The sequence below is a fragment of the Dipodomys spectabilis genome, unplaced genomic scaffold (assembly GCF_019054845.1).
Source record: "Dipodomys spectabilis isolate Male_0828 unplaced genomic scaffold, ASM1905484v1 ptg000081l, whole genome shotgun sequence".
NCBI lineage: Eukaryota > Metazoa > Chordata > Mammalia > Rodentia > Heteromyidae > Dipodomys > Dipodomys spectabilis.
Window position 1 is genome coordinate 22,946,160 of NW_024870758.1, and position 21,258 is coordinate 22,967,417.

A 21,258-nucleotide genomic window follows, 5' to 3' on the forward strand; every position below is an offset into this window, starting at 1 on the left:
GAAGTAAACATCGCTTATACCACAGCCCAAGGGCTAATAATAGTGTGCAGGAGGAGAAGGACTTGTCCTGGTCCCTAATCCTGTACATTTCCTATCAGCCTACAGTGGGGAAGGAACATACATAAGCTCTGTAATCTGTTGTGAACCAACCCTAATTCTATTCCTTTTCAGACCTAAACTAATGCAGTGTGAAAAGAAATATCTTTCTGGTTTATTAAAAATAATGCAGAGCAAGCACTTTCCTCTAATGTTATAAAACAGGAACATTTGTTTTTATATACCTATTCATTGCTATAGCATAATGTCTTCCAGGTTTCTATTTCTATTAAGCAAATAAAATTTCTTGGTGTGCCATCATCCTCTTACTCTATCATATATCAAAAAACCTAAACTTGGGTTTGTACCTGAGTATAATTTCTTTTTCTGGCCCCTGCCAATACTCGGGGGGGGGGGGGGGCAGTAGTGTATCTGCATCAGGCCTCACATACCAAGACTGGCAGGGAGATGGTAGTTATTCCAACACAGCAGATACTCCTTTCAGTTCTGCCACTGAGGCAACAGACTTCAGCCCTCAATTGGGCCAACTACAGGAGGATAACCCAATTTCTTGCCCCACACTTTGTGGAGAGTTATTCATAGCCCAGCAAAGCTTGCCTCAATATATTTTCTGACAAGTGCCCTTTCTCTTCTTCTTATCTTGGCTTCACCCTTTGTTGAGCTGGTTGTTTTGAGATAGAGTCCTACATTCTATCCAGGAGCATACCTGGGCACTATCCACCTCTCTCAGGCTTCCTGTCTTAGCTCAGGTGACAGGTGCATGCCTCTGCACCCAGTTCTTGATTGTAGAGAAGCCTCATGAACTTTTCTGCCCAATCTGGTCTTGTAACAAGATATTCTCAATCAGAGTCTTCCAAGGAGCTAGGATTACAAATGTACACCACCACTACCCAACCATAATTCAACTTCTTAAAAATATCTTTGACATAAATGAAAAGTCCAGCATTATTCAGTTCCTTTACAATCATACCCTGTATTTCCATTTAGCACTTCATCCTAGTGTATAGCATCTATGGTTGATAGTAGATATACCCATAAAATTTTCAACATTAATATCCTATAACTTTAGGTTGAACATTATAAAACTAATGATTGCTGACTGTATTTTACCTGAAAGAATTGTACTTTCTTATGGCTCAAACCAATGATTTCATTCAAAATAGGCTTTACAGTGAAACAGAATGGTAGGTTTAAATTTAAGGAAAAAGAAAAACAGGTTCTGAAATGAAATCCACACAAATTCCAAAATAACTTTACCTTGGCTTTCAGATGAGCACACAATTCTTGTTGCTTTCTCCTGTCCTTGGCCAACATGCTCTCCAGTTCATGAGCTACACAGGCCTCAAGGAGCGTCAACACTGCCTTCTGTGTAAAGTCTTTCCTGTTCTTACTCCAATTTTTTATCAGCATCTTTCGCTGCTCCTTAGCAAAGTGATATTGGACACAATATTTCTCATGTTCTACCTGAAAAGATAATAAATGATCATCATTCATCGCTATGAAAGTGGACCTGTAGCTCATGTCATGGTTATGAAAATGAATAAAAGTAATTATAACTAGTGATTTTGAAAAATTGGGGGACAAGCTTAACTTATGCCCTACTGATTAAATAGCTGCCATGGTCAAGTCATTTAATGTTATAAATCCTTATTTTCCTTGTATATGATGGAATCACTTTTAGATAGCAGTGATTTGCTAAGCAGAAAGCAATATTGCCATCTATATATAATTTTAATACAGTCTTTTAACACTTCCATCAGTGTTTCAGTTAGTTGGTGTGCTAATCAATATAAAATGGCTACAAAAATGAGAAAACCCTCAGGATTGGTCCTTCATGACTAATCTTCTTAGAGGTTAAGATGCCTAAACTCCATTTATGACAATGATGTCACCTCCTCACTCGACGAACATGGGATTTTGTGCTGATAGCAGGAATTTCTCCTCCATGAATCTCAACCATAGGAAGCACAAGGTTTGGAAGGAAGAACAGGACCAGGAGCCTAAGGAGAGATTCCAAAAATCTCTTCATTCAAAGGTATGTCTTCTGAGGTTGAAAGTTGCTGATCTTAGTTATTATTTTTCTTGTACTGATCCCACTTGTTGAAGGAAGAAAAGAATTTAGCAAGGTAAGTATGCCCTATTTAAAAAGAGCATTTTAGGTCTGGTTAATCAGATATAGAAAGAAATAGAATGTGGTCTCAATTAAACCAGCTAGTAAAATCTGTCCTGTAAACTTCTTAGCTTTGCTCCATAAACTCAAAAGCATCCTTAAAACATTAAGAAAGGAGGCATATACCATAAAGAAACAGATACTATCAGTTGAACATAGAAAGTCAATGTAAAAATGTTTATCATTACTGATGGATGAATTTAGGACTTGGACACTGTTCCTTAGCTTTTGTCACTCAAGATTACTGCCCTACCACCTGAAATATAGTTTTACTTCTGGCCTTTTGGTAGTTACTTGGATACAAACAGTCTCATAGACTTTCCTGCCCAGACTGGCTTCAAACTACAATCCTGAGATCTCTACCTCCTGAGTAACTAGGATTACAAGGATGAGCCACTACTCAGCTACTTTTTCCTTAGTCTATAAATTATATGTATAAATGTCTCTGCCATTCTTTAGTAGGTCATCTTTTTAGCTGAGTATGTTTCTAAGCTAGTCATCTATTCTAATTCTCTTACATACTACCTATAAGATGTTAAGTCTGAATCTAAATTATGTATCCCTCCTAATTTTTTCCCTGATGTCAATAATTTTCCAGACTATAGCCATATCTCCAAATCCACTTCTTAGAAAGCATATTATTAAGCAGGTAGCTAATAACATAAGAAACTGGTTTTACAAGTCATTTAAATAAGGATACTGGTGGACCCGTTGCAACAATGAGAAGTACAAGTTGTCATGTCGAAAACAAACTTTACAACTTTGGTGGGGGGATGGGGAGAGGATTGGGTGGGGAGGGGGAGGTTTGGAAGAGATGGGAAGGGGAAACAAAGGAGGAGGCTACAATGCTTGATAAGAAATGTACTCATTATCTTGCCCATGTAATTGTAACCCCTCTGTACAGTTTTTTCACAATAAAAAAAGAAACTGGTTTTATAATCCCAAAAAAAAAATGTTTATCATGTCAATAGTAGAAAAACAAAAAGAAATTTATAAAAGTGATGCTGATTGCAAATTGTTCATTGCATAACAGATTTCAGTTAAAAACCAGAATTAAAACAAATAATCCAGCTAGTCATTCATGGCTCACACTGCAGGAGGCTGAGATCTAAGGATCATGGTTCAAAGCCATCTGGAGCAGGAAAGTTCATGAGACTCTTATCTCCCGTTAACCACCAAAAAGCTGGAAGTGAAACTCGGCTAAAGTGATAGAGACTAACCTTGAGGGACAGCACTCAGTCCCTATGTTCACAAGCCCCAAGACTGGCACTCAAATAAAAGGGAAAAAAATTATGGTAGGAAGTTTGGGAAGGATGGTGACTAGCTGTGTGCTTTTTGTTTCCATTTCTGTACCCAAAAATAAGAACAGTGGTATGATGTTCATTTGCCATTATATGTGTTAAAGGAAATTCTACTTGGTTAATTTGAAATAATTACAAAAGTGCAGAGAATGTGAGAATATTTTGTAGCACAGTTCGTTTAAATGTCAAGAGTTCACCTATTTGTTTTCCACATATAAGTGAGTTATTGCAAAATTAAGTGGTGATGTGGTATCTTCTGTTTTCTTTTCTTTGTGGTCTTACCTACCACAGGATAAACATTTAGTTGTGTTCTGGGCTCTGCATTTGAGTGTTGGACCCATGTAGTGGAGCCAGGCCATCAGGTGATGGGGAGGGTATGTGTAAGGGCCATTCCCTAGGACAAGTTTTGGTTTCTCAATGCCTAGAGAGACTGAAGTATCACAACATTCCACTTTCAGGCAAGACACAAATATGGCAGAACTGATGAGGGTAGGCAGATAACTATGTGGGCACCTGACACTGAGACACCAGCAGAGGAACCATGGTGAAGATCTCTGTGGTAAGAGAGGAAAGAGAGAATGAGTGTGGCTGCAACTGTCCCCTACCTCTTTCAGAAATAAAGACCTGAAAAAAGGACATACAGAGCCTTTAACCTCTAATCTATTATTTTCTGTAACATACAAAATCAAAAACACACTTCTGCACATGCTCTCACACACACACACACACACACACACACACACACACACACACAACTAAACCATTATAAACACTAGAGCAATTCAACTTACCAATATGTAGGAAGGATCGGTACTTACCAAATCGTGCCTAGATTTGTGAGGAAAATATCTCTGTAACATGTCCAGATACAGAGTCCTTCTACCAAAGACTTCCCCAGAATATTGACCTAATACAATCTGGTAAACCCAGTGATCTTCTTTACTTAGTTGAAAGTTTCTAGAAGCAACAAAAAAAAATGTTACAACATGCAGGAATCTCAATTGTTCAAGCCATTAGCAAGTGATAATAATTACATAAAACAAAGTAAGTTTGTGCACTATGTTATCCAGCTTGGTCTCCAATTCCTCTAGCCTCGTTCTCCGTGGTAGCTGGGATTACTGGCAGGTGTCACCACATGTGGCTAAGAGACTTTTTTTAAGTTAGCAAAAATCATTGATAGTGACAGAAATGTTTCTGAATTCTTATACAATGGATTCTTCATTTGGTATTACCAAATAAAAGCATAGTTTGAAGAATTTGATGAGATTTTTTTTGCCAGTCTGGGGGTTTGAACTCAGGGCCTGGGCTCTGGGCCTGAGCCTCTCTGTGCTTTAGTCTAGCACTCTACTACTTGAGCTACAGCACCACTTCCAGCACTGTATGGGTAGTTTATTAGAGACAAGAGTTTCACGGATTTCCCTGCCTGGACTGGCTTTGAACCATGATCTTCAGATTTCAGCTTCCTGAGTAACTAGGATTACAGGCATGAGCCACTGGTTCCTAGCTCAGACATAGTATTTTTTAAAATATTTATTGTATCTCAGCTATGGCAATATTTTAAAATAATAACTAAAGGAAAAAAACAGATATAAAAATAAATTCTTATCCACACAGATGAAGAAGACTTTTTCTTCTTTTGCAAAAAGTTCTTATATCCACAGTGGGAAAAAATATAAATATAGAGAATTAGATCAACTATTACAGAAAAATAAAGATAGACTGAGGGAGACATTTATTAAGATTGAGCCCAAAGGAAAGTCTAACATAATCTTTTACTTTATCCTCTTAACCTCATGCTTCCTTTGGGTAATACTTTATATTAGGGTGAAACAGATAGCCAATAGTGCTATATTTCAGATCATTAAGTAAGTCATTTGTAAGCTGGATCCCTGCAAGTTTCCCTTCAAATCACATGTTTGTTTTGCTCCAAAATCTTGTTCCTTTCAGAAATCACCTGGGCACTGGCAGGATTCCTATTAGATGTAAAATATTAGCAAAGTCTTATGCAAAGTGAAAAGGGTGAATTAACAGCTAGAATTCTAAACTGAATTAATGCCTCTTTATATTCTGAGTTTATTTGCATACTATTATTCCTGTCTAATAAATTAGAATAATCAAATACAAATGCAATCAGAGGAAATATTATTAGCAGCAAACATTTCTTTGAGCTAAGATGGAGATTTGCCATTGTTTATTTCTACTCTACGTCAATGATCTGACATGTTAAAGTTGATGGTGTAATACAGAAAAGTTTTCATTTGTCAATGTGCCCCTGAAAAATACTTGACATTTTAAAACAAAATAAGATGCCCTTTAAAGTAGTGATACTAATGAGGATTCCATTGTTCCCACACAAGGTTTTCTTTTCTGTGAAGTACTTCACTATACTGGTAAGTTAGCAAGAAAAGAAAGATTATTTTTCAAAAAAGAAAACCTTCTCCATCTTCACCATCATAAGAAGAGAAAAGAGAGTTGGAGGTGATCTACCAAGAAAAAGAATACTCTATAGTGCTTCAGGATAGCATAATACAAAAAAAAATTAAAATTACCTTATCCATTGAACATACCAAATGTTTTGGTTCTGTCTAAATAATTTTATATGCTTATATAGTAAAAGCCTTCTTCAAATAAGGCATTTCAAGTAGGAAAATTAATGCAGGAGGCCAATGACTCACGCCCATTTAGGAAGTTGCAATCTGAGAACTACAGTTCAAAGCAAGACCAGGCAGGAAACTCCATGAGACAGACACTTATCTCCAATTAGACACCAAAAAGATGGAAGTAGTGCCACCCTTGAGCAAAAAAGCTCAGGGACAGCACCCAAGCTCTGAGTTTCAAGCCCCAGGCCTGGCAGGCACACACACAGACACACATACACACACACACAGACACAGACACACACACACACACACACACACACACACGTAGGAAATCAAGCCAGAAGAAAGGCTTGCCTGAGTGTACTTGAAAACACCCTCAGGTTTCAAGGACAGTATTTCAGGTCCTTTCTTAATGAACCCATTTTCATTCATAGTCACATGAACACATTTTAATGGTTAACTCAGATAAAATTCTGCAACAGCGAACCACAACAACAAATACCAACAGTGACAACACTAACAAAAAAAAATAGAGCAACAAATAAGAAAAAGTAACAGAAGTTCATGTCCTCACTAATGTTTTTGAAATGCTTCTGAATAAAAAGGCATTGGACAGAGTTTGAATTTCCACTTTCATTTAATTACAAAGATGCATATATGTGGGTGCCCTCTGGAGGGGGGCAATGACAGAACCTGGCTCCAACACATTCCCTACCCCTTTGACTTTGTCATTCATCTGTATGGTGGAGGCTGCTGAGGCCATGGAATCTCCATCACCAAGATGCTGTGAGTCTTGTTAATGACTCCATGATGTCCATCCTTTGCATGGAGATTACCCCAGGGCCAATTGGAAACAAGAGACCACCTTCCCAGCCTCTTCCCAGAGCCAATCAGAACCAGTGGCTGACAGACTCTCTGTGGAAGATCAGTTCATTTGCTTCCAGATGAGAGCAATCTGTAACATCATCCTCCAGATTTTCACTGGGGGGACAAATGGAAAGGGCCTCCCTGCTTAGTCACTTTCCCCTCCCCTGTTCTGCCTCCACACTAGCCTTCTGAGAACATTTCCCCTCCAACACTTACTGTAGAAACCCAGGTCCCAATTGTATTTATATATGGCCCAGCCCAAATAATCTATGAGCAATACTCATGATTTTCAAAATGTCTTAAATCTGTTCGTAAGTAGAGAAGTACTTGTAAACTTTGATGATCTCACCTACTGAAGGGAGGTAGAAGACTGTGGTTGGTTGTGTGCAAAGAAAGTGTGACTAGCAAACACTTTAAAAAATGCTTTTCAAATGAGCGCACACATTAAGCAATGCACATTGCTATAAATAAATAGAACATCAGGAGAATTTGTGGCACTTGGTGCACAGTTTTTATATTTTGTATGAATATATTAATTAGGGGCCATTTTAGTGTCAGTGTTAAAAACCACGTAAACACATAAAATGACTCTAAAACATTAAAACCAGATATCTCAAAAACAAGTATACCATGAACAGTAATGACATCATTTTGAACTTCTTGTTGATGTGAGAGGCTTTTCCTACTTACCATAATTACCCAGATTGCAAGTCATTTGTTCTAGTATAAGTAGAATAAAAATGAAAAACATTCTGAAAGGAAATGACATAGAAATACTCACAATGTTATTATTTTTAGAGTATTTATAGCAGTTTTCTGAGCTGCAGGCTTAAATCTTAAGGCAAATACTCTCATGGGCAATAGTCATGTCACAGCCATACATTTCCATTAGAATGCTGCTTAGGAGGGAGGGAGAAATCCGCTCTAGTGCATATATATCCTATACACAGGCAGTAAAAAAAATCTAATAGAAATGCCCAAACCTAACACTCTCCTCATGGTAACAAAGTAGCCATTTCCTACAATCACCATCTTTCAGCCTCTCACATAAAATTATATCCAGCATTCCACATTTCTAAGTTTAAATCTAGACAGTTACCATTTCTAATCAAGCCTTCATTTTTTGCTTTGTACCTAATATCTTTACTAGTGATTATGATAACAAAACTAGTGAGAGAATTTTTGTTAGTTTGAAAAACATCTATAATTTTAAGCAGTTATGGTAGTATACACCTATAATCACAGCACTATGGATGACTGAGAGTTCAAAGCCATCCTGAGCTCTATAGCAAGATTCTGTCAAAAATTAAAGCAAAATACACACACACACACACACACACACACACACACACACACACACATCAGCACAAACACTATAAGTGTGTGTATACATACACATCTATATACACACAAATGTGGATGTATATGGATATACACACATATATAACAAACTATAACATTTTATGATACATATATGTGTATATATATATACTTTTTATATATTTTTATTGTAAAGATACTGTATAGAGGGGTTACAGTTATATGAGTAAGGTAATGAGTATATTTCCTATCAAGCATTGTTACCCCCTCCTTTGTTTTTCCCCTACCATCCCTTCTCTCCCCACCCCCCAATTCCTCCCTCACCCTCACACCTGAAATTGTAAAGTTCATTTTCAACATAGTGTCTTGTACATCTCATTGTTACATGCTCATACATATGTTTAAATAAAATATAAAGAACACTTGACTTATATTAAATTTCTTTAAACAATATATCTACAAAGACTTTGGCAAATGCCTTCAATGTCTACTCTTTCTGTACTATACTTTCTAATTTAAAGTACTTTGAAATTTTCATCTTTATCGTAGCACACCAAGAATTGACAGTTTGCAATTTCATTGAATTTCACACACTTCCAGCCTACGGAATGGTGGTCCATGTACCACTCAATCCCCAGCCAGCCGCCCCACCCCGGAAAATCAAAGTGCTCAGATACTATATCATTATGGTTTTCTAAGCGGGGAAACCAAATAACTATTTCAAACACAAGGGCAATGAGGTTGTGAAAATTCAGCCCATTATTTCTGAATTTCTGTTTGAGTCCTTCCAAAAGCTGAAGTTGACTCACAATTAATCTAGTTATTCATTTTTACCACAAGTAATTTTAAACCACTTCCCTTAGCTTTTTGATTCATGATATCAGAATACATTTAGGAGCAAGAGGTTGGACAAAGATGGCAAACAGAATGCTTACGTGCACGTGATCAACAGAAACAAGTCTATGGAACTGAATATTGCATTTGTAGATGAAAAGAAAGGTGTTCTTGATTTTCTCCAACTGAAGAGAGTTTTCCAGGCAAAAAGATTTAGTGCTCTCTGAAGCTAGCTAGGCAGTTAGTTATCAGCACTTGAAGACTGCTCAAGATGCAGGTGGCCCCAATGAAGCTGGCAGAAGGCAAAACTCTTATCTCTTGGAATATGATGGATCTGAGGACACCCCGTCCTCCTCCATTAAGTAGCAAGATTGCAGTCACCGGTGGATTAATGTGGATAAAAGACACTCTGTCATAATTCTCTGTCTACTTCGGGCCTGATCCTCTGGAGAACACAACTCTATTTCACTTTTCACTGTCATCTTCCTAAACAAGCATCACCCAAAACTCCAGTCCTAAAACTGCCTTTTTATCCACCAACCATCCTACCCAGGTCTCATGTCTAAACAGAAATCTTTGATTTTCAGCCTGATTTGTTGAGGGGGGGTCCCTGGTCCCAAACTCATTTCCAACCCACAGAAGCCACCCCTCACATTTCCTTGGGTGTATCACATTCTCTCCATGGGTGATCCATATCCATTCTCGCCTCCATGGTCCCTAGGCTTCTCCTCATCTCACTCTTCACGTGGGAGCTGACAACCAGGATGAAGTGGGCTCTAAGAAGCATAGCCAGGCTTCTCTGAACAGAAGAATAAGTTTGTTTAATGTGATTCAAAGGGTACAGCCAGAACTTGCACTGGTAATCAAATGCTCATTCTTTTAAAGGATGATAGGAAAGTGAAAAACATGGTGCAGTTTTCATGGCAATGGCTGTAGGTTTAGGAATTGGACTCAGGTCGGAGGAAGCTACATGATTTATCAGGGAGCTAGGGAGCTAGGCTTCTCAAATGGGAGCATACTGTTAGTGCATCCAGTTGTTTTAGTTTTTGTTTCATCACAGTCCTGGGGCTTGAACTCAGGGCCTGGGTGCTGTCCCTGAGCTTTTTGGGTTTGTTTTGTTTTGTTTATTTTGCTTAAGGCTAGCACTCTACCACTTGAGCCACAGCTCTACTGCTAGTTTTTGGTGGTTAATCGGAGATAAGAATCTCATGGTCTTTCCTACTCAGACTGCCTTCAAACTGCAATCCTCATATTTTGCCTCTTGAGTAGCCAGGACTACAGGTATAAGCCATCCAGACTGGGCTCTACTTGTTTTTTTTGTTTTGTTTTAGTTCTTTGGGGTTTTTAAAATAGTTTACATAAAAAGGCTTAATTCTTTATTGAGAATGTAGACTTTTTAAAGGTAGAGTAGGGAGTAACGGTGAGACTGCCGAACAACTCCTTGTCTCCTATGTGGATCTACTACTATTTAAAAATGCAATATGATTTTTAGAGGAACTTTTGGAATAATACAATCAAAATAAAATATCCTGTTACAAGTAAAATAGAATGGCTCAATTACTCCTTTCACCTGATTTTTAATATATATTCATCATAAAAAGTGAAAGAAAAAAGAACTTACAGACATTGTTACTAGCTCTGCTCCTGCCCACCAGAATGTTGATATTATTCCCCATTCACTTTTCTCCAGCTACCCGCCTCCCTGCTTCTTCATCTCCAGCATTGGAAATGAATACCTGATCCTAATTCACTCACAAACATCCCTCCACAAGGTTCCTGTTCTCCAAGCCAATGTTTGGCTGGTGCGTGGACATGAGGTGGGGGATGGAGGAGAGGAACAGGAGCATGAGGAGGACAAGAACGGTTTCCTTCATTTTGTGGATGGTGTTATTAAACTGTCACAGTTACATAGGACAGAAGGTCACCTAATCTGCAGGAAAACAAGGGCAAGAGAATATAGAAGGGGACACCTCATTTACTTGGGCTTCTCTATTTCTAGACTTCTTGGTAAATAAGAAATTCCTTCATTATCTCAGTTATTTTCACTGGAGTTGAATATTTTCTTATGCTGACATTCTTACTAATAGCAAAAAAGAAAAAGAAAAATGACTTACAAGTTACATTTGAAAATGTAGCATTCTCTCAGGAAACTGAGACTTGAAAGATCTCATTTTGAAGCCAGTGACCTAAAGGCAGAAAAGTCTGCCTTCCAACAACCAGCAAGATGCCAGACTGAAAGCATGACTCAAGTGGTAGAATCCCAGACATGAGCAAGAAAGCCAAATTGGGACTGTGAGGCCCTGAGTTCAAGTCCACTATTAGAGCATGCATACATACACACACACACAAACATACACACACATGCATCCATGTACACACATACACATGTACACACACAATAGCATCCTAATATTCTTTTGGAAAGAAAGACCTAAATACTACAAAGGGATGGAGAGATGACAGAGATGCAGAATTGGTACAGACAGAGACCACTGGCGAGGGTGAGCAATGTCTGATCTATGGCCATATACTTGCAAAATAATTTGGTGGATATCAGGACAGACATAATCTGCTTCACATCAGCTACCTGTGGCCTTTTGCCTGTATTGATAATTTTGTATGGCTAGAGAATGATGTTATAAATATCCAAAAGGCCCTTGGCAGAATAAAGGCTCTCCAGCCCTGAAGCTCTGTGCTGATTGGGGGCAGATGAATTTTCAACACAAAGAGCCATTATAAGACAAAGCAAAACAAAATCTCAAACAGAAATGAATACAGTGAAGACAAGATAATCTACAAATAATTGCTTGCTCTAAAGTTTAAAACTTTGTTATTGAGCCAAAATCTGCTTCTAAGTTATCATTTTATTCATTCTTCACTTTTTGGGAGCAAAAATACTCTTCATTAAAGCTGAATAAAATAAAGATACCTTACACGGATCTTAGGACTCAGTTTCCCAGGTATAATCAAGAATAAAACTGGTCATTTCCTTGTAATATAAATAAAGTTTTAATTAACTATCATCAGGGTTTCTGAAATTTTAATTGCAACATAAAAATGTTATACTATTACTTAAAACAAACCAGCAGCAGTCATTAAGAAATTACAGGAACATATTTTGATAGACTTTTTCTTAGCTATCGTTAAGACATTAACAGTATTCAATTTCATGATTTTATAAGTATCAATATCTCAAGTAAATACAAACCTGTGAATGCAGTAACTGGATTTCCTTACTGGTTCTCGACAGTGTCATTTCTAACAATGGTGGTTTCTAAACCTGATTACTTTTTCCCTAGTTAAATTTCAAGGAATAAGCAGTAGTGAAACTTGCTAAGAATAACTGGCTTGTTATATAAAATACGTGTTATAATTCCCTTCATGTCAAAATTTTACAGTCTTTTTTTTTTTGGGTGGGGGGGTCCGGTCGTGGGGCCTGAACTCTGGGCATGGGCGCTGTCCCTCAGCTCTTCAGCTCAAGGCTAGCACTCTACCACTTGAGCCACAGCGCCACTTCCGGCTTTTTTCTTATGTGGTGCTGAGGAATTGAACCCAGGGCCTCAAGCATGCAAGACAAGTGCTTTACCACTGAGCCACCTTTCCAGCCCAAAATTTTACAGTTTTATCCATAAGGAGTTTGCTCTTATTTGTTCATGGATGCACATTTTTTAGTAACAAACTCAAGATATTAACCAGATTCACAAGTTTAAAAAAAAAAAAGTCCATTCAATGGTGAAAAACTAAAGCCATTTCCTCTTAACTCAGGAACAAGACAAGGATGCCCACTCTCTCCACTTCTCTTCAATCTAGTATTAGAATGCCTAGCTACAGCAATAAGACAAGATGCAGACATAAAGGGGATCCAAATAGGGAAAGAAGAAATAAAACTCTCCCTCTTTGCAGATGACATGATCATGTATTTAAAGAATCCCATAGACTCCACTCCCAAATTACTCAAGCTGATTCAAAACTTTGGCAAAGCAGCAGGTTATAAAATTAATCCCCAAAAATCAATGGCTTTTCTGTATGCCAACAATGAGAAAAGTGTGGCTGAAATTAGGAAAGCAACTCCATTTGTAATAGCCCCACAAAAAATAAAATACCTAGGAATTAACTTAACTAAAGAAGTGAAGGACCTCTATGATGAAAACTTTAAAATCTTGAAAAAGGAAATCAACACAGAACTTAAAAAATGGCAAAGCCTCCCATGCTCCTGGATTGGAAAGATTAACATCGTGAAAATGGCAATACTCCCAAGGCTATCTACAAATTCAACGCAATACCTATCAAAATTCCACCCTCATTCTTCAAGGAAATAGAAGAGGCAATCCAAAAATTCATATGGAACAATAAAAGACCCCGAATAGCAAAAACGCTCCTCAACGGAAAGAACACTGCTGGAGGAATATCAATACCAAATTTCAAACTCTACTATAAAGCCATAGTAATCAAAACAGCTTGGTATTGGCATAAGAACAGACCTCAGGACCAACGGAATAGAATTGAAAACCTAGAAATGAACCTACAGACCTATAGCCATCTAATCTTCAATAAGGGAGCTAAAACAATAGAATGGAAGAAAGACAGCCTCTTCAGTAAATGGTGCTGGCAAAATTGGTTAACTACATGTAGAAAACTAAAGCTAGATCCTTATATATCACCCTGCACCAGAATTGACTCCAAATGGATCAAAGACCTCAAAGTCAAAGCAGACACTCTGAAAACATTACAGGATGGAATAGGAGAAACCCTAGGTCTCCTTGGCTCAGGCCGAAATTTTTTGAATAGAGACCTGGAAACACAACAAATCAAAGAAAGGTTGGACAAATGGGATTGCATAAAGTTGCAGAGCTTCTGCAGGGCAAATGACATAGCTAGCAAGATCAATAGAAAGCCCACGGATTGGGAGAAGATCTTTACTAGCCATACAACGGACAAGGGTCTCATATCTAAAATATACTTGGAACTCAAAAAATTAAACCCCCCAACAACAAATCCTCAAAGAAACAACTGCCCAATAAATAAGTGGGTGAAAGACTTAAAGAGAAACTTCTCTGAAGAAGAAAGAAGGATGGCCAATAGACACATGAAGAAATGTTCAACATCCCTAGCCATAAAAGAAATGCAAATTAAAACAACATTGAGATATCACCTCACCCCAGTTAGAACAGCAAAAATCAAGAACTCTAAAAACAACAGATGCTGGAGGGGATGTGGACAGAAGGGAACCTTACTTCATTGTTGGTGGGAATGTAAACTTGTTCAACCACTTTGGAAAGCAGTATGGAGGTTCCTCAAAAGACTTCACATAGAACTCCCCTATGACCCAGCAATCCCACTTTTGGGCATTTACCCAAATGTTTACAAACAAGACCACACTAAAGCTACCAGCACAACAATATTTATTGCAGCATTATTTACCATAGCTAAGATATGGAACCAACCCAGATGCCCCTCAGTAGATGAATGGATCAAGAAAATGTGGTATATATACACAATGGAATTCTATGCCTCCATCAGAAAGAATGACATTGCCCCATTTGTTAGGAAATGGAAAAACTTGGAAAAAATTATATTAAGTGAAGTAAGCCAGGCCCAAAGAAACATAGGTCCCATGGTTTCCCTTATTTGCAATATCTAGTATATGTATGAGTCAAGCAGAAAAGGTCAGATAATGTGATGTCAGGAAAATGAACCCTTAGATATGTATTTTAATGTTTTTTTCTTTCATGCATGTGTTTCTAACGCATTTATAAGATTATCTCTTTGTTGCTTTGTATGTCCCTCCCCCACAGTATAACCCCTGCTTTCACTATATTTGATGTCAGTATAACTTGTGGAGGAGATGGGGAAAAACCAGTTGTTTAAGGATACAGGTGGACCTGTTGCAACAATAAGAAGTACAAGTTGTCATGTCCAAAATGAGCTTTACAACGTCGGTGTGGGGGGTGGGGGGGGGTGGGGGGGAGGGGGAAGGAGAAGGATTGGGATTGGGGGGGAGGGGGGAGGCTGGGAAGGGATGTGAAGGGTAAACCAAAGGAGGAGGCTGCAATGCTTGGTAAGAAATGTACGCATTATCCTGCCCATGTAATTGTAACCCCTCTGTACAGTATGTTCACAAATAAAATAAAATTAAATTTAAAAAAAATGGTCCATTGACTTGCCTGAAAACCATGGCTTCCATTTCCTCTAATCACTTGGGGAGGGAAGGGATAGTAGGAGAAAAACAAAGGAGAGGGTAACAATGTTTGACAAGAAATGTACTCATTGCCTTACTCATGAAACTGTAACCCTTCTGTACAGCATCTTTACGATAAATAATTTTTTTAAAAAAAGATTATTTTGATTTCACACACATTTAAGAATAGAAACTTCTGGTAAATAACTTTCACCACTCCATTCTATGAAACTAAGATTTTTCCATCTCTTTAAGTATTGAAAATATATAGCATCAATTGCCGTTATACTGTGTACTCTCTAATTGAGATATCTGCATCAAGAATCCACGTGTGACACTCACTTTCTGCCCTACAAAGTAGCTAGACTACGTTGTCCAGTCAGCCTGGGCCATTAAAAGCATGTAATAACCCCGAGTGCTTTACCCCTTCCCACCTGCCTCCAGAAGTCCTTTAAAGTAATCTTTGTAGCCCTTAGACACTGGCAAGTGTTCCACATGGACTCCTGTAGTGTGGTCTGCTGTTTGTGAGGCCCTCATCGCAGAAGTACCTTCCCTGTTAACAGGCATGCTGAACCACACGAACCTGGTCCTGCTGGGATGGTTCTACCCCCATAAGACTTGAAGAAACTGATAGGCACTCCACATCCACAGCTAAGCATGCTGCACTTAAGAGTTGTGTTGGAAAGGAAAGAAATGTAAACACCTGATGTGGAAGAAATAATTGTATTGTCAAAGCTCATAGAATTCACAAACTGTATAGACCATGATAATGACAATTTGCCTTGTGGATGTTAAAATGTATTTGTGACTTTAAGTATCACTATCCCACAATACTGTGAAATATGTGAAATATATGTAATCACCTAATCTCAATTTAAAAATAAAGAAAATTGAAAGAAGGGATGGGTTAGGAGCAATGGGTGACAATGTTGTCAGACACCTTGTATTCATAGACTGTTTTGTAGAATGGGAACTTTTTTGTACAACTATTGAAAGATAATAAATTAAAAAAAAAAAAAGAGCTGAGAGTTGAGAGTCGGCTCACCTAAGAGAGTTGCATCCCCGCCAGCACCACAGCTCCTGCAGACTAGTGCACTGAGATACTTGCAGACATTGCCAACATTAATTACAGCTGAAGAAACTATATGGACATTAAAGTGCCAGCCTAGAAACAAATCCAATACAATATGTCTAACAAACACCCAGAATGTGCAAGCAGGAAAAAGACTTTTACTAAAACTGCCACCATACATAACTGGTAGAGGCAACAATATGCTAGTCACAAATATCAATATAGGAACACAAGAAACAAAAGAAAGCAAGGGAATGTGGCACCTCTACAGGAATGTTATAAATTTCTAGCAACAGACTACAAAGAAAATAAACCAATGAACTGTCAAAAAAAGAACTCAAAGTAATTCTAAGACAAGTTTAAAAGGTCTAAAAATGTATAGACAATTGAACAAAATTACGAAGGAAATTCATAGAATGAATGAGAGATTCAGCAAGGAGAGGGATTGTATTAAAAAATTGGGACTCTAGACTGCATAAAATAAATATTACAGCAGAACCAGTACAGCAGATGAAAGAATGTCTGGGCTTGAAGACAGGTCTTTTGAAATAGGCCAGTCTGAAGTAGCACTGTGGCTTAAGTGGTAGAGTGCTTGCCCTGAGCTGAAGAGTGGAAACACAGCACCCAGGGTGAGTTTAAGCCACATGACTGGTAATTAACCCTCAAAAATCAATGGCTTTTCTGTATGCAAACAATAAGAAGAGCGCGGCTGAAATCAGAAAAGCAACTCCTTTTGTAATAGCCCCACAGAAAATAAAATACCAAGGAATTAACTAAAGAAGTGAAGGACCTCTATGATGAAAACTTCAAAAACCTGAAAAAGGAAATCAAGGCAGAACTTAGAAAGTGGAAAAACCTCCCATGCTCCTGGATTGAAAGGGTCAACATTGTGAAAATAAATGACAATACTTCCCAAGGCTATCTACAAATTCTATGTGATACCTATCAATATTCCAACCTCATTCTTCAAGGAAATAGAAGAAGCAATCCAAAAATTCATATGGAACAATAAAAGACCCCGAATAGCAAAAATGATCCTTAACAGAAATAGTGCTGGAGGAATATCAATACCAAATTTCAAACTCTACTACAAAGCCATAGAAATCAAAACAGCTTGGTACTGGCACAAGAACAGACCTGAGAACTGATAGAATAGAATTGAAATCCCAGAAATGAATGCACAGACCTATAGCCATCTAATCTTGGATAAGGAAGCTAAAAAAAATAGAATGGAAGAAAGACAGCCTCTACAGTAAATGGTGCTGGAAAAATTGGTTAATCACTTGTAGAAAACTAAAGCTAGATCCTTTTCTATCACCCAGCACCAGAATCAACTCCAAATGGATCAAAGACCTCAGAGTCAAAGCAGACACTCTGAAAACATTACAAGATGGAATAGGAGAAACCCTAGGCACAGGCTGAAATTTTCTTAATAGAGACCTAGAAACACAACAAATCAAAGAAAGGTTGGACAAATTGGATTGCATGAAGCTGCAGAGATTCTGCATGGCAAAGGACATAGCTAGCAAGATCAATAGAAAGCCCACAGTTTGGGAGAAGATCTTCACTAGCCATACAATGGACAAGGGTCTCATATCTAAAATATACTTAGAACTCAAAAAATTAAATCCCCAACAACAAATGGTCAAAGAAACAACTGCCCAATAAATAAGTGGGCTAAAGACTTACAGAGAAACTTCTCTGAAGAGGAAATAAGAATGGCCAATAGACACATGAAGAAATGTTCAACTTCTCTGGCCATAAAAGAAATGCAGATCAAAGCAACATTGAGATACCACCTCACCCCTGTTAGAATGGCTATAATAAAGAAATCTGATAACAACAGATGCTGGAAGGGATGTGGCTAAAAGGGAACCCTACTGCATTGTTGGTGGGAGTGTAAACTTGTTCAACCACTTTGGAAAGCAGTATGGAAGTTCCTCAAAAGACTCCACATAGGGACTGGGAGGGTGGCTCAGTGGTAGAGCACTTGCCTTGCATGCTCAAGGCCCTGGGTTCGATTCCTCAGCACCACATAAGCAAAAAGAAAAAAAAGCCGGAAGTGGCGCTGTGGCTCAAGTGGTAGTACGCTAGCCTTGAGCTGAAGAGCTAAGGGACAGTGCCCAGGCCCAGAGGTTCAGGCCGCAGGACCAGACCCCCCAAAAAAAAAAGAAAAAAAAAGACTCCACATAGAGCTCCCCTATGACCCAGCAATCCCACTTTTGGGCATTTACCCAAATGTTCACAAACAAGACCATACTAAAGCTACCAGCACGACTATGTTTATTGCAGCATTATTTACCATAGCTAAGATATGGAACCAACCCAGATGTCTATCCATAGGTGAATAGATCAAGAAAATGTGGTATATATACATAATGGAATTCTATGCCTCCATCAGAAAGAATGACATTGTCCCATTTGTTAGGAAATGGAAAGACTTGGAAAAAATTATATTGTGAAGTAAGCCAGGCCCAAAGAAACATAAGTCCCATGGTTTCCCTTATTTGCAATAACTAGTATATGTCTGAGTCAAGCAGAAAAAATCAGATAAGGTGATGTTAGGGGAATGAACCCCAAGATAAGTATTCAAATGTGTTTTTTTTCTTTCATGCAATTGTTTCTAACATATTTATAAGATGAACTCTATATTTCTTTGTATGTCCCTCCCCCACGGTATAACCCCTGCTTTCACTGTATTTGATGTTGTTATAATTTGTGGAGGGGAAGGGAAAAAACAAGTCGTTTAACTAGGGATACAGGTGGACCCATTGCAACAATGAGATGTACAAGTCATTATGTGGAAAAACGAACTTTACAACTTTGGTGGGGGGAGGGGAGGAGAATTGGGTGGGGGGAGGGGGAATATGGGAAGGGATGGGAAGGGGAAACAAAGAGGAGGCAACAATGCTTGATAAGAAATGTACTAGTTATCTTGCCCATGTAATTGTAACTCCTCTGTACGCTATTCTCACAATAAAAATAAATAAAAATTTAAAAACTATAGACTGAGTTAATGGCAAAAAATTTCAATACATAACCTAAAAATTAAGAAAAGTAAGGGAGGGAGTGGAATGGGAGGGTGGGTAAGAATGTTGAAAGGAGCTGGGCACGGTGGCTCAGGAGGCTGAGATCTGAAGATCGTGGTTCAAAGCCAGCCTGAGCAGGAACATCTTTGAGAGTCTTATCTCCAATTAACCACTCAGAAAACCATAAGTGCCACTGAAGTTCAAGTGGTAGAGTGCTAGCCTTGAGCTGAAGAACTGAGGGACAGTCCCAGGCCAAGAGTTCAAGTCCCATGACTGACAAAAAAAAAAAAGATTGTTGAAAGGGGTGACATTGGTCAAGATGCGACATTGGTCAAGATGCACTACTTTGTTCAATGGAACTCCTTTATACAACTACTTAAAGATAATAATGATATTTTTAATGAGTGAAAACAAAAAGAAGAGGAGGAGGAAGAGGAAGAAGAGGGGTGAACGAGGAGGAGGAGAATGAGGAGGAGGAGGAGGGGAAGGAGAAGAAGGAGAAGAAAGAGAAGAAGGAGGAGGAGGAGGAGGAGGAGGAGGAGGAGAAGGAGAAGAAAGAAGAAGGAGAAGAAGGAGAAGAAGGAGAAGAAGGAGAAGAAGGAGAAGAAGGAGAAGAAGGAGAAGAAGAAGAAGAAGAAGAAGAAGAAGAAGAAGAAGAAGAAGAAGAAGAAGAAGAAGAAGAAGAAGAAGAAGAAGAAGAAGAAGAAGAAGAAGAAGAAGAAAGAAGAAGAAGAAGGAGACCGTCCAAGGAACAGGGCACTGGTGACTCATGTCTATAATCCTAGCTACTCAGGAGACAGAGATCTGAGGATTGTGGTTCAAAGCCAGCCCAGGCAAGAAAGTCCATGAGACTCTAATTGCCAATTAACCAGCCAAAAACCAGAAATGGGGAGAGAGTAACAATGCTTGACAAGAAATGTGCTTATTACCTTACTGATATAACTGTAATCTCACTGTATACCACCTTTACAAAAAATAAAATTTAAAAAAAAAAAACAGAAATCGAGCTATGGCTCAAATGTTAGAGCACCACCCTTGAGCAAAATAGCTAAGGTACAGGTAGGCCCTGAGTTCAAGCCCCAGTACCAACCCCTACTCCACACACACAACTAACTAGGTAATAGGAACAACAAAGAAAAAAAAAAGTGCAGCCGGGCACTGGTGGCTCACGATGTAATACTAACTACTCAGGAGGCTGAGATCTGAGAATCATGGTTCAAAGCCAGACCAGACAGAAACGTTTGTGAGACTCATATCCAATTAACCACCAGAAAACCCAGAAGTGGTGCTGTGGCTCAAGTGGGAGATTACTCATTTTGAGCTGAAGAGCTGAGGGACAGCGCCCTAGCCTAGAGTTTAAGCCCCATGACCGACAAAAAAAAAAAGTAATGGTTTCCCTTATTTGCAATAACTAATATATGTCTAGGACAAGCAGAAAAGGTCAAAAGCTATGTACATGTGACCATATAAGATGATGCTAAGCAAAATGAACCCCAAGATAGAGACACAGTGGTTTTTTTTTTCTTGTTTGCTATTGTTTTTAACGTATTTATAATGTACTATGTGTTTTTTTTTTGTTTCTTTTGTATGTTCTTCCCCCATGGTATAACACCTGTTTTCACTGTATTTGATTCCGGTGTCCTCCATCTTGTATATACATTTTTATAATTTGGGAAGGGGAAGGGAAATAACAAAATGTTTAAATAAGGATACAGTTTGACTCATTGTAACAATGAGATGTACAAGAGACTATATTGAAAACAAACTTTACAACTTGAGGGGGGAAGGGTGTAGTTGGGGAGAGGAAAGGGGTGGTAGGGGAAAAACAAA

The 21,258-nt window shown here is 38.4% G+C and overlaps 1 protein-coding gene across 1 annotated transcript in view; it reads right to left on the minus strand.

Annotated features, from left to right (window-relative positions):
• The window catches only part of Ccdc148 (coiled-coil domain containing 148), a 198,100-nt gene that overhangs the window by 143,384 nt on the left and 33,458 nt on the right, over positions 1-21,258 (minus strand). The window contains exons 5-6 of the mRNA XM_042683543.1: positions 4,347-4,485; positions 1,315-1,521 (exon numbers count right to left, since the gene is read on the minus strand). Of these exons, the coding sequence (XP_042539477.1) occupies positions 1,315-1,521; positions 4,347-4,485 (346 nt within the window). The remainder of the gene's footprint in view (positions 1-1,314; positions 1,522-4,346; positions 4,486-21,258) is intronic.